We start from the raw sequence: 16,855 nt of genomic DNA, 5'->3' as shown, positions 1-16,855 counted from the left end.
CATCTGTAATTCATTTGAAAATGTGGTATGAAGGTTAAATACTAACTTTATTATTATTTGTGGTTTTAAGAAAATCTATCCTTTCCACTGTGCAATGCTTTCTATGATAAAAATTTGAAGACAATGAGTAATTTTTGTATAACTCCCTTATAAATTTTAAAATATTGGAATTGTCCAAATGTGCATGTGTGCATTATAAAATTTCCTAATATTTAACCAAAATGCCTAACAACCAGTGACATCAAACACATTTGGAACAATTATGACCAAGTCCCTACTTAAATCTTCTTGCACATTACATGTAAGAATAAAACACCAAGTTCTAAACAGTATAACTAAAAGACTTCTTTGAAGTCCAAGAAGCATCTGTAAAGTTTCTGGTTCCTTTTTGAATTTAGATCTCAAAGCCCACTGTTTTTCAAAAACATTGAACTAAACAATTCCAGAAGACATATTTAAAAATAACATCAGGCAGAGGAAAACATAGTTTTATGCCATAATGTCTTGAAACATTCAGTTATGGTTTGATGCTATTCAATGTTCAGTTGCATAATTTGAAGGAGAAATCGTTGCTATTTTAAGCAAATATTATTTTAAACTATATGGAAATCTAGGTGACCTAGATTTTCATGAACAGCAGAAGCCTTTACTGAGCACTTATTCATTGATTCAATAAATATCTACAATGCATTAGACACTGCTATAGATTTTACTATTTTTATTGTTCAAGATACTGGCATTTTGGAAGACAGTTGAATGGAGACAGATAAAAAAGTCACAGCTTAAGCTCATGATTAATCTGAGCCATATACTGAATAGACATTGGTAAGGTAAGAAAACTAACATTAAGTAACTGTCATGTGGCAAGTGCACTAATTTTTATTATATAATTTTAACAATTTGTTATAGTAGGAAAAACTGAGATACAGAGAGGTTAAGAATTTCACAGTCACACAGCTACTATGTAACAGACTCAGGATTCAAACTCAGGTTTGTCTGACAAAGTGCCTGTTTTACTCATCACCATAAGTTGTTTTCTAAAATTTTCTACTTATGTTGTTCCAAGAGGAAACATCAACAATTCTGGGAATACCCAAATTAAAAACAGACAAAGGAAGCTGTTAGAAAGAAGCCATCCCATAACCAGCAGACCACAAAAATTTAAGGCAAGAAATTATTTCTAGATGTTGCCAGTATTCCTTCCTCAACATATGTAGTCATATAAAATGCATACAATTCATTTTGTGTTTTAGGTTTTCAATGGCAAAGTTTGAAATTCTATTCCTTCACCTAATTTTAGTATATTCTGTAGTGAGAACTCAAATCTACAAGGTTGAAAACAAATTTTGCTTCACTGTTGTATAGTACATTACTAAGCAGTGGCCAATGTGAAGTAAATCATCTCATCTACCCATCTGTCTGTCCATCCATCTGTTTGTTCATCCATCCATCCATCCATCCATCCATCCATCCATCCATCCATCCATCCATCCATCCATCCATCCATTTCTTCCACAAATAATTTCCTATTGTATGTTAGGTATTGTTTTATGTGTTAAAGATATAGTGATAAAGAAGACTGAATTCTTGTCTTTAAGGAGATCACATTTTAGTGATGAGGAGAGACAGTTAATAAGTTAAAAAAATACATTTAAAATATTTTGGATTGTGGTATACTGTTAATGAATAAACTAGGTGTTACTGCTTAGATTAACAAGGTGGGAGCGAGGCAGGTACTTCTTTAGATATGCTGTCACAGAAGACTCCTGAAGAGGTTATTTGAGCCAAGAGCAAAAAATGAGAGGAAACTAATCATAGAAAAGGTAGAAAAAACAATTCCAGGCAGACAGAACAAGTACAAAAAGCTCTGAAACAGGAAAGAATATGGTACATTGAGGAAACTGAAAGGAAGCCAGAGGCTGATGGGGAGGAGATAACTGATGATGGGGTTGAAATACTCCCAAGTAGTGCAGGACTATAGGCCAGGAATCAAGTTTGCTGTAAGTACAATGGGAGACACGAGGTACATTAAGCATGAGATGGCAAAACTTCGGTTTGTGCTTATAAAGAAGAATAGACTGAATTAATGATAATATATCTAGCTAATACTTTTTGAGTGCCTACTAAGTACCAAGCACTGTTCTAAACACTTTACTTAATACAAGTCTTAACTAACTTCATCTAATATCCCTTTCAGATAGGCACCTGTGCCTTCCTGATTTGCAAGGGGCACACAAAACTAGCTCTAGTGTGTTTTTAAAATTATTTTATTTTATTTTAAAGGTGTGGGGTTAACTCTAGTGTTTAAGCTGCCTGCCCAAGCTTGTGATCAGTAAATGGTAAAGTTGTAGTATGCTGCATAGCCTATGCTGCAGGACAGAAGCAAACAAACCCATTTGGAGAAACAAGAGGTAACAGTGGCTTGACTCAGTTGGTAGTAGTGAAAAGGAAGAAAGGCAGATGGATTTGAGATATATTTGGAAGAATAATTGAAAGCATATATTTATGATAATGAAAAATACAAAAAAAATCAAGGATGTCTTTTAGGTTTTCTCCTTAAACAGGTGGGTATTGGTAGTCATTTCTGAGTTTGAGACATGGGTTTCTGACTGCGTCATGGGTGAAATCAAGGATTCTGATTGTGATATGTCAGATTTGAAGCAAAAGTTAAACATGACCTTGGAGATATCAGTAGGCACTTGAATGAGTAAGCCTGGGAGCCCAGGGATAGGCCTGGAGCACTACCACTCTACAGGGGAAGACAGGATGAGAAGAAGGCCAGCTCAGGTGATTGAGAAGTGACTTGAGAGGTAGGAGGATCACAGAAGCCAAGTAGGAAAATTTTCCTTAGGAGAGGGGCTTGTTCAGTCATGTTGAGTGCTGTGGAGAGGTCAAGGAAAACGAGGGTAGAAAAGAAATGTTAGATTTGCTAACATGGTCACTCATGTGCTTGAGAAGGGCCAATTATGGGAGCAAGGATTTTGTTGAAGCTTTGCTGAGACGAGGGAGCAGGGAAATGGGATGGTAGTTGAAAATAAATGAGGGGCCAAGGGGAGCTTCTTTTATTTATTTACTTGTTTGTTTTATTGTGAAGCGTGCATGTGCTGATGGAAATGAGCTTGTCAGAGGAACTCAAGTGAGCACCTCGCACTGAGACAAGTTAACCTACATCTATAAAAAGGAAGTGGAGAGTGGAGTAATTATTTAGTGAGTGCCTTCCTTGTTTCTTGGAGACAAAATAATCATTTCACATATAAACATTCCCAGGATTTCTGAGCTATTTTGGAGCCTCGAGTGCTCCCATAAAAGTCATTCTGGTGAAGCCCTGGGCAGCAGAGGACGTGGGGCGAGGTGAGGTAGCTCTGCTTCTCCAGGGGACTTGGGGCTGTCTCTGCAACAAGGGCAGAAGAATTGGATTTCTACCAAGCATCAAGTTATTCGATTTGCATTAGCAGCCCCTGGAGAAGGAATTTAGAGGAGAAAATATCTCGGCCCAAATATCTAATGTAGTCAGAGTAATGAATCTACCCAAAGGATTTGGTGAGGGAGGAGCTGAAACTGGGAAACAGAAGGTGACTCTAGAGGTAGGAGGAACACTGAGCTCTTTCTTGCACAGGGGTGGTAAATTACCCTGTCAGGAGAGCTTTTATTTTTTTGTTCTTTTTTAATTTTTTTGTAGGGTTAGGATCTTTCCAAAATAGACATGTTACACATCTTTCTGACCTTCTGCCTTCTTAGCAATATGGGTTTATTTGCAGTTTCTAGGTCACACCTTTTAAAAAGGCTCAGTTATTATTATTATTATTTTTTAAAATTTCTTTAGTGGGAGAAAAAAAAAAGAGGTGCGTAAAGAACAGGAAGGAAAGGAGAAACAGAATTCAAGAAGCTATTTCTTTTTTTGAGTTGGAGTCTCACTCTGTCACCCAGACAGGAGTGCAGTGGCACGTTCCCGGCCACCGCAGCCTCAACCTGCTGGGCTCCGGCGATCCTTCCATCTCAGCCTTCCAAGTAGCCAGAGCTATAGGTGTGCGCTACCACACCCAGCTAATTTTTGATTTGCTGTAGAGACGAGGTCTTGCAAAGTTGCCCAAGTGGGTCTCGAACCCGCGGGATCAGGCAATTCAGTCGCCTCAGCCTCCCAAAGTGCTGGGATTACAGGCTGAGTCACCGAGCCCGGCCAAGATGCTATTTCTTAACTCTGAAAAATCATATTATAAGGAAACTCCAAACCACTCTAAGGACACCTGAATTATAGTTAAGGGTCTTAGAGCAATGTAACTATTTCCCCTCCCTTCTAGTTTTTTCTCACATTGAGAATCTAAAGACAGTATGATAAAGATAGAGTAAGAAATAAAAACAGTATAAATTTAAGGAAAAAGCAATGTTCATTAACCAGTTTACATAATGGCTACATTTGAGCTTTTTCTGTTTAGAAAGCTAGAAACTGTTTTAGATGTGTTTGCATTATGGAATTTACTTTTTAAAAAAACAAACAAACAAAAAAGAAAATAGAGGCAAAGAAGAAATGTGTTTATAAATAGTCTAATCCTAGTGTCATTCACAAAACAAAATTCTGGACTGGGCATGGTGGCTTATATCTATAATCCTAGCACTTTGGGAAGCTAAGGCAGGATGCTTGCTTGAGTCCAGGAATTTGAGACCAGCCTGGGCAACACATAGTAAGACCTTATCTCTACAACAAAATCAAAAAATTAGCCAGATGTGGTAGTGAGTGCCTACAGTCCCAGTTATTCAGGAGGCTGAGGCGGGAGGATCACTTGAGCCCAGGATGTTGAGGTTGCAGTGAGCTGTGATCATGCCACTGCATTCCAGCCTGAGTGACAGAGTGAGATGCTGACTCAAAAAAAAAAAATCTGAATTTTGAAAGTTAGCCTCAAAGAAAAAATGTCCATTCACAAAAGGATGGCTGAGTAAACGATGCCCCTCTGGAAAGTGGAATGTGGTGCTGTCATGATGATGAATGTAGGGTCTTCTCGGTGCTGACAAGCAATGATAGGTACAGAGACTGTCTGGAATATACATTCCTTGTGGGCAGGAGCCATGCCTGCATCGTTCATTACTCTAGCTCTGCTACTAGAGAGAGTCTTGTACACAACAGGTGTCCAATACACATTTACTTAATGAACAAAAGGATCACGGATCCATATAGTATGATCTCACTTTGACTAAAAGTAAAACAAAATAAATCCAATAAATGTGATTACATCCACTCTGACACACGCATTGACACATCTTACAATAAAAAGTTTTTGCTATTTTTTAGTTAAAAACAAAAGTATAATCACCGTAAAGGAAATATAATCCTCACAAACACTCTAGATTAAACAGAAGAGTGGGTCAGAATCCACAGGATCTCAAGATTCAGAAGATCCTGTCTACATGGACACCCAAGTCAGTCTCTCACAGGGGTCATGCCTACATGGACACCTAGATCAGTCTCTCACAGAGATCCTCTCTACATGGACACCGAGGTCAGTCTCTCACAGGGGTCAGGTCTACATGGACACCAAGGTCGGTCTCTCATAGAGGTTACGTCTACATGGACACCTAGGTCACTCTTTTTCAGGTATTCTGTCTACAGGGACACCAAGTTCAGTCTCTAACAAGGATCCTGTCTACATGGACACTCACAAAAAGAGAGAGAATAAAGCCCAGCCAGTCAAAAAAGAAGAGAGGAAAAAAACCCACATTGAGCAGGGTAAAGTTGACAGATGAGGCTTCCAGCACATGGGGGAGAATGCTGTAGGATCCCAACGATGGCACAGGTGTGTATTTGGGAGACTGGTTTGGGTGTTCTAAAGAGAGTACAGTCAATGTGAAATGACTGGCCTCCATCTGGAGACACAGGAGCCTAGCAGCAGGCAGGAGACCTTTGGGCTTGAGCACTGTTGCCCGTCATAGAATGAGTATCAAGCAGTAGTGGTGGTTTCTGGCAGTAACTGTTACCTTGAGTCAGACAAGCCACTTTACAGTGCAAGCACACTCAGAAGTCCCGTACATCTGAAGGGCACCAAGTCTCCCCTTGGTCAGTGGAAGGAGACAGGCTTTCTCAGAATAACAAGCACCTGGAGGGTGGGGCGGGTAGCCAGTGTCAAGACAGAATCCTGGGAAACATGAGTATGTGGCCTGTGCTGATTACCCTCTTGACTGTAATCTGTGTTGCTAGTCTTTCTGATGGCTTGCGTGACTGAGAAATAAGAATGAAGGAAGACAGTACTCCTCACTTTTCCCTAATTATGCCCTGCACTTTTAGGGCTCAATGCTTTTAGACACTTTGCTCTGTCTGTCACGTATGTCGTGGTCTGCTTCTAAACTCCTACACAGTCCTCAAAATCTTGCTTATGTGCCAACCCTTGTGTAGAGCCTTCTCTGATTTCTTAGCAAGAGAGCTCCTTTTAGCTACCCACAACACTGGGGTCAGGGTTCTATGGTGGAGCTGAACTCCTCAGGATAGGAATGTTCATTTAACAAAACTCTTCAACTGAGTATGGAGTATGTGTCTAGTTTCCTTATCCCACCAGCTACTAAGATGCCCAGCTCCTAAGTGACCAGCTGTCAGTATATTTTATTAAATAAATGAGGATTCTTTGCTTGCCCTATTCTCATAATTATGTCTTCTACCAAATCCTGACAATCTTATTAAGTAGCTGCTATGAGTCAGGTATAATGCAGGGAACTAAGTTGTTCCTGCCTTTATGGGTTTACAGTCTACTGAGGAGTCAGGTAACTAAAACAGATTCTATAACTAGGCCATGTGGTATGATAGAGAAAGCTTGAAGATGGGGCATCTAACCTAGATTTGAAATATATCTTTTAGCTTCCTCCTGTGACCTATAAATATACTTGTTCACGTTCACATTCAGCCTTACTTCTTTTCTTCTTACTTATGTGTCTTTTTTGGTCTACTCCCAGTCTTGTTACTATTTTTAATCTCTCTCTCCCTCACTCCATTTTATTCCTTCTTTACTGTCCACTTCTCCCAGTCAAAACATGTTATCAAATACCTGCCATTTGATAAATACCTGATTTTCATTGTAAAGGCAATGTGTGTTTTTATTCTATTTTCTTTTTTGAGTTGGCGTCTCACTCTGTCACCCAGACTGGAGTGCAGTGGCCAGTCCCGGCCACTGCAGCCTCGACCTGCTGGGCTCTGGTGATCCTTCCGCCTCAGCCTTCCGAGTAGCTAGAACTACAGGCGCGCGCTACCACACCCGGCTCATTTTTGATTTATTGTGGAGATGAGCTCTTGCCAAGTTGCCCAGGTGGGTCTCGAACCCGCGGGATAAGGCAATCCACTCACCTCAGCCTCCCAAAGGCACGGGATTACAGGCTGAGCCACCGAGCCCAGCTTATTTTCTTTTTCCCATCGCACTTAAGCTTTTCAAAAAAGTTATCTACACTCTCTCTATTTGTCATCTCTCACTTATATCATGTGTCACTTATGTCCCAGCCTGATTATATGTGGACCCCAGCACCACCTCAGTTTTCGGCAACTGCTTCTGCCTGAGAGCACTGAAAACCCAGTGGTCTGAGCCTTGGTCACTATTTAAGACATATTTTACTTAATCTTGCCGTGACATCTGAACCTGTTGGCTACTTTCTTCCTGAAACTCTGTCTTCCTTTGGGACTGTCACACCTGGCTCCCCTCCTTCCTCCATGAATGCTCATTCTCAGGTGTCTTAGTCTCCTTTTTCTACCTACTCCTGCTATACCTCAGCGTTCTCTCTTGGGTCCTCTAACCTTCTTCCTCCATGCATTCCCCTCTGGTAATATTATCAGCTCCCTTGACTTCCACTGCCACTATCTTGGTATTCTCTTTGAGGTTCTAAATTTTTGTCTCAAAAGCAGCAAACTGAACTAATTAACTAGACTCCGTGTCCTTCTTCCCAGTTCTGCTATTCCTTCGGTGTTCATCCAGTGAAAATCTAGACACGATCCTTCTTTTCACCTGCTACTTGCAACTGGTGACTACGCCCCATCTGTCCTAACCCCAAACCTCATAGATATCATTTCACCAATCTTCTCATTGACTACTGCAGTGGCCTTCAAATCAGGAAGGTGCCTCCCCATCATTCTAGTCCTCACCTATCCACTGTCCAATACATACACAGAAAGATCATCCTCTAAATCGTATATCTGCTCATAATGCTTCCTTGCTGGAAAACCCTTTATTGGCTCTGCAAGATCTTTAGAAATTGCAAACTGGCTGCCCTTGAGTCATACTCAGCTCTGTGCACAAGCTATGTGGCCCAAAGGGTTAGTTCCAAAGCTGAATTTTTAAAATTCTGAATACTTTTAGCAGTGGCACACACTGTTTTAAAGATCCTGCTCTTGTCTTCTGCCCAGATGACCTCACTCTTTGCCTTACTAGCCTAGTTACTGTACAGACTCTGAGCCACAGATTGGAGCACAGCATAAAAACCTTTTAAAGATGTGGCCTGCCTGCCACTCTATTTCATTTCATGCTTTTAACTCAGGCCTGCTGATGCCAAGGCTCCTGTTTCTCCACTACACCACGTTAATGAACATTGACTTCTTTGCATCTTTGGGTTTATGAAATGTGAGAGGCCAATGGCACTAATAAGGAGAGCACCAAACTCAAATTACAAGACAGGAGTGTGTGTGGGAGGTGGGCATGAGTAAAAGGGACAGGGACCCAAAACAGGCGAGTAAAGGTCATACTGTGAGAATCCTACCCAGCTGGGATCATCTGTTACTTCATTTATTTCAGTGTCAGGGTTAAGGTACTACAACAATTCATTTTTCCTGTCCCTCTGTTTTACTCATTTTTGTAGTCTGAGCACAATTCCTTATTCTTATCAAACATTTAATAGATGCTTATTGGATAAATATGACTGGGGGAGGTTTGCAAAAAGCTGAAAGTCCCACTATTCTCAAGCCTCAGTTTCTCTTCTTTCAACCTCCTTCAGTGTATACACTGTGTGTCCAGGGTACACTTCTGGTATGGCCAGTATACCCACCTTCAGTGTATTTCAAATCATCCCAATACCAAAAAAAAAAAACAAGATAATAAAAATATAGATAAAAATAGTAAATTCAAGGAGAGGATCATATAGGAATATAAAGAAAGGAAATGCTTTCTCCTCCTTACTTTTCTACCATTTGAACACAAGTTAAACCCAATATGTAGATATAAATAATATCATGTCCAAGACTAACAACATAAGACCTGTAAATACAGAGCCAGAAGCTACAATTTCTAGGGAATATCGAGGCATCCCTCCACATTCACCTGCCTCATGGCCACTGGTTTCAACAACCTGGCTGGCCACCATGTCTACCACCTCTGACCCTTGTTCTTCTTGTAGTGCACTCCTTTGGGTATAGCCCTCACACTCCTCACATGAAATCCCCAAACACACACAGATCACAAGGCAGTGAGGCTCTGCCTTCGGTATGTATATGAATCATCAGGAAAGCCTGTCAAATCCAGATTCCTGGGACCCTTCATTTCAAGATGGTACATTTGGGGTGGGGACAACATATTCTCATTTTAAACACATTTTACTGCAGATTCTAAACTAGACAGACACCATCCTCTGAAATTGGAAAACATTCTCATAAAGATGAGTGTTTTAGAACATGAAGAATTTTCAGGTGAAGTACCTTAATTTACTTTCAGTCGTGATCCACTTCCACCATAATAACCTTTCACAGTTCTCACTGCTAAGGATTTTGTTTATTAAATGACATTATTTTGCTCTTGTCCTAATTGAAGTTACCATATTCCCAAAGAAATACTCCCCATATACCCTTCATTTGTGACCTATTTCATTAGTACATATCTCTGCAGCTGAGGCAGCTAAACATTTGAAATATTTATTATGCAACAGTACCTAGGTGCCACACTCATCAAAGTGATACTCAATTCTTGGGGTCTTGGTGTTTTAATTCACAGTAGACTGGCAGTCATTCAGTTATAGTATAATTTGGTATTGCAGCTCACATCATGTTAAGCAATTTATCTCAATTTTCGTCATTATGTTCAAAGTTCACTTGATCCAGATGCCAAGCTTCCTCAACTGGACAAAAGCATAGCAGACATATTTCTGTTTGGCAAAGCCTGGCAGATTTTTGGAGGCATTGTCATGCTTAGACAGGGCACTAGTCAGGTTATAATTTGCCTTAATTGTTCTTCCCACAAACTGCAACGATGATTACCTCGAGATCACTGGCACTCAAAGATTTTTTTTCCGGTCACTGTAAATACCAAAATACTTTCTGCAAATAACTTACCTGGGATTAGACTGCAAAGAATCTCAGCTTTTATTTTCTTTAATTGGCCTGGTACATGTTTTTTAATATGTCAAGTCACAAACTTGTCCATGTATCTGCATGTGCACATTAGAAACATGGAAATAACTCAGAGAAATTACTGGTCTCCCATAAAACAATCAGTGTTCTATATGCATAATTTGTTCCACCTGCCATGTTTACAAGGCACCCCAAGGAGAACTAGCTTAAAACCCAGAAATCCATCTGCTTCCCTATTCTAAGGGGGTGATTATTGCCTCAACTAAGCAAGAAGGAATGCACAGCATGCTGCCAAACACATCAGGTGACTGATGTATGTGCCTGACATACTCAACTGGGTCATCTGTCCTTCTAATATTGACTGGAGTCATGGTATGGTTACAAATGCAATTCACTACTAACAGAAAAGGGGGAGAAAAAAGGACAGAGGTCAAGATTCAATGGGCCAAAACCAGAACACAAACCAAAACTGTAGGATTCATCACTTCTTCTGAGCATGTGAAAAACAAGAAACATGGCGGAAAAAGATACGATGACTTTAGTCCAAAACACTGGTTTAAACAAACAAGCAAGCAAGCAAACAAATAAGCCTGATATTTTTTTAAAGAAGGGGGCATGAAAGTGGGTGTTTTGTTTCTATAAACTATTAACTTTACTTCCTTATGTATTTTTAAAATAAAGCATTAATTAATATTTACTAAGACTGTACAAAGTTCTACTTGCTGTGCACATAAAACAGAGCCTGGCCTCAAATACAATATAAACTTAACTGTCTCCACTTCAAATCACAGTGACCAAGACTGAATACAAACTGTGAATGTGTTGACTACAAACTCTAAAGAACAGACTTTTTTTAAGCCTAGAATGATGTCAAAGTGCAAAAAACACTCATGTGCTGATGAAATGCACAAAACACATGTAGAAAAGAAACTCTGCTAATAAGAAGCTATTAAAAGAAGAGCTCTTTGGGGACACACCCCAAATGAATTGCAAAAGGTCATACACACAGCTCCTTCCCTCTGAAATGAGGTAGACACAACATACAAATTAGCATATAGAATAGTAAGTCATTATAAATGTTCCTTGTCAAGGGTCCCATGGGAAGACAGGAGGGAGTTGGTGGGTGGGGAGGAAAAAGGGAAAATGGGTAAAAACAGACAGGTCACTCTGAAAATAGTTCCAATCCTTGAATTATAAGCAAAATACAGGGGTGCTGGTAGAAGAAACATTGTCGAGTTGTCATTTATTTTGCTGAAGTATCATTATACTTGTTTTAATACAAATCATAGGAAAGTCAGACTCTCAAAATAGAGGGTAATTTTTTATATTAAGTAAATTTAACTTTATGTAAGCTCACTACATTATCTTTTTTTTAAAAAATGAATATTTTAGAACATACAATGCTCTTCATAATGAATGCCTTTGATGCAGATTTGGAGAAAGAATCTCTACTTTGCAGATCTGAAAATGTAATTTTCAAATTACATTTCATTGTGTTTGGAGTAATAGCTCTCTCTATAATTTCATGACCAAATTGTAAGAATTCCCCTAACTATGCACATTCCCTTGCACATTAGTGAATGTGATGATTTATAATGAAGAAAGGCTAATGCCAAAGAATTACTGTAAGGTTATAAAGCTACGGTGACAACAAACACCTCTAAAGTGTTTTAGTTTTGTTTTGGCAGAAGATGGCATTTTCTAACGTTTGGATGTACCTTGTTTTCTGACTTTACTGCCATCACATCCTGGCCTCAGTGTTAGACTGGGAGGATTAACACCAGCTTTTTCCCCCTGCTGACTGGACATGTCTTACATTCTCTACCTCATTGCCTGCAGCAGTAGTGGTCCCCATAGTACCAAACCCATTTATTTTCCACCCAACAACCGACCTCCTAAAGCATCATTAACATGCCCCCAAAGGCTTTGCTACTGTCAATTTTAGCCAGCGCAGTACTCAAAAGTCTTTATGGGGATTCTCAGAATTCCACAGGAAAGGAATGCAAGAAAGAGGAAGGCATCAGACCCAGACCCTGAGGACTCGCTGGCACAGGGAGATGAAGGGAGATGAGGGAGACCCTAGGAAGGAGGATATCCTATATAGAAACAGGGTGTAAGGCCAAAGATTGAAAGGTTGTTTAGAGACACCCAACACTATGTGCTTCTGCCACTCAATTTTCAGCTAGTTAATGGCTAAAGGATCAATATCTACTTTCGATTTTCATGTACAGCATTATGGCCTTAGTGAAAGAAGGGTCTCCAGGGAAGGAAGGATGATTCAGACAATGGGTCTGGGACAGAATGATTCATGACCAAAATTAATAATCTTATTTGTCTCCCTTCATATTTTCTAAATATATTGGGGGGTTTTCTTTTGTTTTGTTTTGATCAACTTTTTCTTTCTTGCGTGATAACATGACTCACCCTGAAGTCAGTCAGCTATTGATTATGTGGAGAGAATATCAGGAATAAATGAGGAATTGAGTTATGTAAACAAAGCCAAGTCAGTTTGAAATGACATCCCCAGGGTCCACCCACACTCCCCAGAGTGAACTCTGAGCTCCAAAATGCAAACAGTAAATGCAAAAGTAAACAGCGTTACAGCCTGCAAACATGACTCTAGGTCGTAGGAGTCTGAGCTACTCTAGCTTGTCAGCTAACCTTTTGTTTTCTTCTTGAGAGAGGATTAAGCTACCATCAGTGGGTTTCCATTTTAAACTATAGTCCATATGATTCAAATGGCAAGAAATACGTCTTAAAACATATTTTGATAAGTTTTTGTTTCAGAACTAAGCAGAGAACTCGAGGTTTCATGGAGAAAAATAAAAAGTCGGCAGCACAGTATTTCTAACACACAACTTAGGCAGAGGATGAAGTTATTTTGTGGAAGTATGTAATAAATCCAAAGCTGCATGTATAAAATCCTTGGAAAATGTAGCAGAATGTTGCTTTCTGCGAAATTAGAACATTAGTCATAGCATCTTCATTCATGTGCCTCTTCTCTTACATGTGTTAATCTTTAATTATATGTTCTTTAAATAAGTTCTAAAAGATTATCCATCATTCTTCACTAATCATAAGACAGTCACTCCGTTACATTTAACCCAAATTCCTAATGCTTCTCAAAAAATGCAAGTCCTTAAGTCATGTGCTTTAATGAGAATAACAAGCACTATCATGTGATAATGGTGGCACCTTTAGAAACTAGAAAAAGATTTGTGCCCTTACCAAATATACTCACAATGTTAAGGAAATGTTCAGGAAATGTCATGTGCCAAAATTGACTCTAAAGGTAGGTATTATCACTCCATTTTCTGGATGTAACAAGGCTTAAGGAAGTGAAGCAACTTGCCCAAGGTCCATGGTATACAAGTGGTGAAAGTCCAGGGATTCCAGCCCTTCCTATAATTGGGTCTGGTCGATTACAGTCAGCTCTTCCCCACTACACGACAAGGCCAGGCCAGCCTTGGGATAAAACTCTCTTTGATCCTGACCTCATTTCTTAGGAGTTGCTTCATCTTTGGGGAATTCTATAATCAGAAGTAAACTGGCTTATAGAGGTTGTTGTGTAAAATTCAATCTAACATTTTTTCTAGATTTAACAAAGGAATGCATTGTTTAAAAAACAGTCACAGAAACAAGAAGTTAAAGTTCAACAATGGAATATTATATGGCCATAAAGAAAGCCAAATATATGGACTTGGCAGCAACTTGGATGGATTTGGAGTCGATCATACTCAGTGATTTATCACAGAAACAAAGAACTGAGTTCCATATGTTCTCACTCATAAATGGACCTTGAACAATTCTAATGCTATAAGAAAGTGATTGGTAGTAGTGGAAAACAGTCCGGGGGCTGGTGGGATTGGCAGTTGAGGGAAACTCTAGGGGAGGGAGGGGCATACCTCATCAACAAAGGTAACTGCATGATTAATATTTATATACCTAACCCTGAATTATACCATACATCTCTATAATAAATAAATTAATTAATTTAAAAAACTTATCAAAGAAAAAATGTAGAATTCACATTCTAAATTATAAACTAGAATAACATGCAAACAGGCATTGGGTTGAACTATAAGAAACTGCTGTATTTGCAGGTCAAAACAGCACAAGTGGTACAACTTTATACAATTCATCCTAATAGCAGAAGTCTAGCTGTAAGCTACCAGGGGCCCAGTCTGAGTCCCTTCACAATACACCTGTACTGTGCACACTGGACCCCACGGTGGTTTCCCTGGGCACTGTACCTGAGCAGAAGCTGTTGCTGCTGATGGTCCTCACCGAGCGCCCGGAGCTGCTGGGGTTGAACTCTCTGCTCTCTTCTTCAGAGAAAGGAGACTCAGAGGCTGGGGACACTTTGTGCTGTTGCTGGGGCAGATGGGGTCGAAGAATCAACCGGGGAATTCGGCTTCTGGATAGCTCCTTCTCATGATGCTGCACTCTACGCTCCTTCTCAAAATTGGACATCAAAAAGAAAAAAGAAAATTCCCCCTCTTAACTTCGGTCTACTGCTTCACAACTCAGTTTCTAAAAAACCACATTTCTGAATATTGACTCTTCAGTCAGAGTAGCCCTTCTTATCTCAGTTGCTGAAATGAAAACTCTTCCACTGAGCGAGTCCTTCTAATCTACTGCATTGCATACGTGCACCCACATACACGCAAAACCACACACACACAAACACACACACATACACACACACAAGCACACACACACACACACACACACACAGTATTTCCACCCACAGGCAGAAAGGCCATCTCACGCCCCCATGCGATCCTTGACTCATCTTCCCACTCTGGCTTTTTCTATTACTTTCACACTTTGAGCTTTCAAAGGCTCTCAAACACTCACAGCATACTCTGCTTATTACCTGATTTCCTTTAGACTTCCATTTTGCTGTTCCCGAATTAGCTGTGACAATTTGACTTCTGTTTTCTTGTCTCATCACCAAGTAGAGCCCTATCTATCTATACCTGGAACAATTCTTTCCTGATAGATCCCACACACTCTAAAATCCCTCCTCTTCTGGATAGGACCTTAATTATTTATTAATATCCTGGTACACAAGGCTTGCTGCCAACAGAAAAGCTAACACAAATCCAATACTCGGGAAGATGGCTCCACCTTTGACATCTTGTATAGCTTTTGTTTTCCTTGAGAAAGAAGAGATTGGTCTTTCTCTCCTTAAAAATCACTGCATAAAACACCCTACCATGCCTTGATATTAAAAAATGCACAAAAATAATATTTTGACAATGTTTTGCAATGTAAAAAGTGCTTTCCCAACCATTATCTCATCTGATCTTGACACACTAGGCTGTAACATACAGAGGACACTAATTCATGTCCCTATTTACAGATGAGGACACTGAGACTGCATGTCATCTTCGAAGACGTGCTCAAAACCCAGTGCTTTTCAGGGTCACCTCCACCAGAGCTTCTTGCAAAAATTCCACTGCTCCCTGCAACCGCTGTGACTGAAAAAGGGCTTTGGTTTAGGTAACAAACACCGTTTTGCCACATGACCTCCTGTCATTTCCGTGGCCCACCAGGAAGGGTCACAGCCAAAGAAAACACCTCTGGCACAGGGAAGGAATTGAAGGGAAAATCCCAGCATCGGAATTTCTGAGATCCCTCAGGCATCCACTCTACAGGAACTTCCAGTTACACCCAGCCTCTGAATTTGTCACCCAGCAGGTATCACAGGCAGCCACTCTGCTGGGCACACTGCAGGCCCTGAACCAGTGCTGGGTCACAGACTCACTTGGAGTACTCCCTCAGTCACGAATCCATCAAATTCCTTGAATCCCCATCACACACACAAGACATCGACGGAAAGCTACATCCCAAGTCCCTAATTTCAGAAGATGGGGTTGACCCTCCCCCCCAAACTCATTTTTTTTTTTTTTTTTTTTTAGTTGGAGTCTCACTCTGTTGCCCAGACTGTAGTGCAGTGGCCGCTCCCGGCCACCGCAGCCTCGACCTGCTGGGCTCCGGCGATCCTTCCGAGTAGCCGGAATTACAGGCATGCGCTACCACTAGCCCGGCTAATTTTTTGATGTATTGTAGAGATGAGGTCTCGCTGCCCAGGCGGGTCTCGAACCCGCGGGCTCAGGCAATCCACCGAGCCACCGAGCCCGGCTAACTCAATCTTTTTAATCCTCTTGCCCATCTCCAAAATCTATTCCTCCAGTACCACCTCCCCGTCTAAGGGATCTCAGCACCTAAGCAAACGCTCCTCTGCCTCCCCCGGTCCTGCCACCTCAGATCTCCCCTTTCCCGAACTCTAAATGTCGCCCCTCCATATCTCGCAGCCCGCGTCTCGCCCCGCAGTGCCCACCTTCCCTGGACACTGCCACCCACGGATGCTGTCACTCGCCAGCAGACGCTGTCACTCGCCCGCGGGCACTGCCACCCAGCCGCGGACCCTGTCGCCCGCCCGCGGACACAGCCGGTCACCGGGGACACCGTCACCCGCCCGTGGACACCGCCACCCGCGCCCCACGAAGCGCCCTCCTTACCTTGCTCTCCCTCAGGGGCCCCATCGCG

General features: G+C 41.0%; 1 protein-coding gene across 5 annotated transcripts in view; it reads right to left on the bottom strand.

Moving 5' to 3' along the window:
- The window catches only part of SYBU (syntabulin), a 102,655-nt gene that overhangs the window by 55,818 nt on the left and 29,982 nt on the right, over positions 1-16,855 (bottom strand). The window contains exons 1-2 of one of the 5 annotated variants that reach the window (XM_008048897.1): positions 16,828-16,855; positions 14,551-14,755 (exon numbers count right to left, since the gene is read on the bottom strand). The exons of 2 other annotated variants lie outside the window; for them this stretch is intronic. In XM_008048897.1, the coding sequence (XP_008047088.1) occupies positions 14,551-14,755; positions 16,828-16,851 (229 nt within the window). In that variant the 5' untranslated portion in view covers positions 16,852-16,855. The remainder of the gene's footprint in view (positions 1-14,550; positions 14,756-16,827) is intronic. 2 more of the 5 variants (XM_008048898.1, XM_021707958.1) reach the window with 2 other exon arrangements.

This window comes from Carlito syrichta, unplaced genomic scaffold (assembly GCF_000164805.1).
Source record: "Carlito syrichta isolate Samal-C Ts95f unplaced genomic scaffold, Tarsius_syrichta-2.0.1 Scaffold128134, whole genome shotgun sequence".
NCBI lineage: Eukaryota > Metazoa > Chordata > Mammalia > Primates > Tarsiidae > Carlito > Carlito syrichta.
The sequence above is the reverse complement of the archived record's forward strand: the minus strand, read 5'-3'. Positions and strand labels throughout refer to the sequence as shown.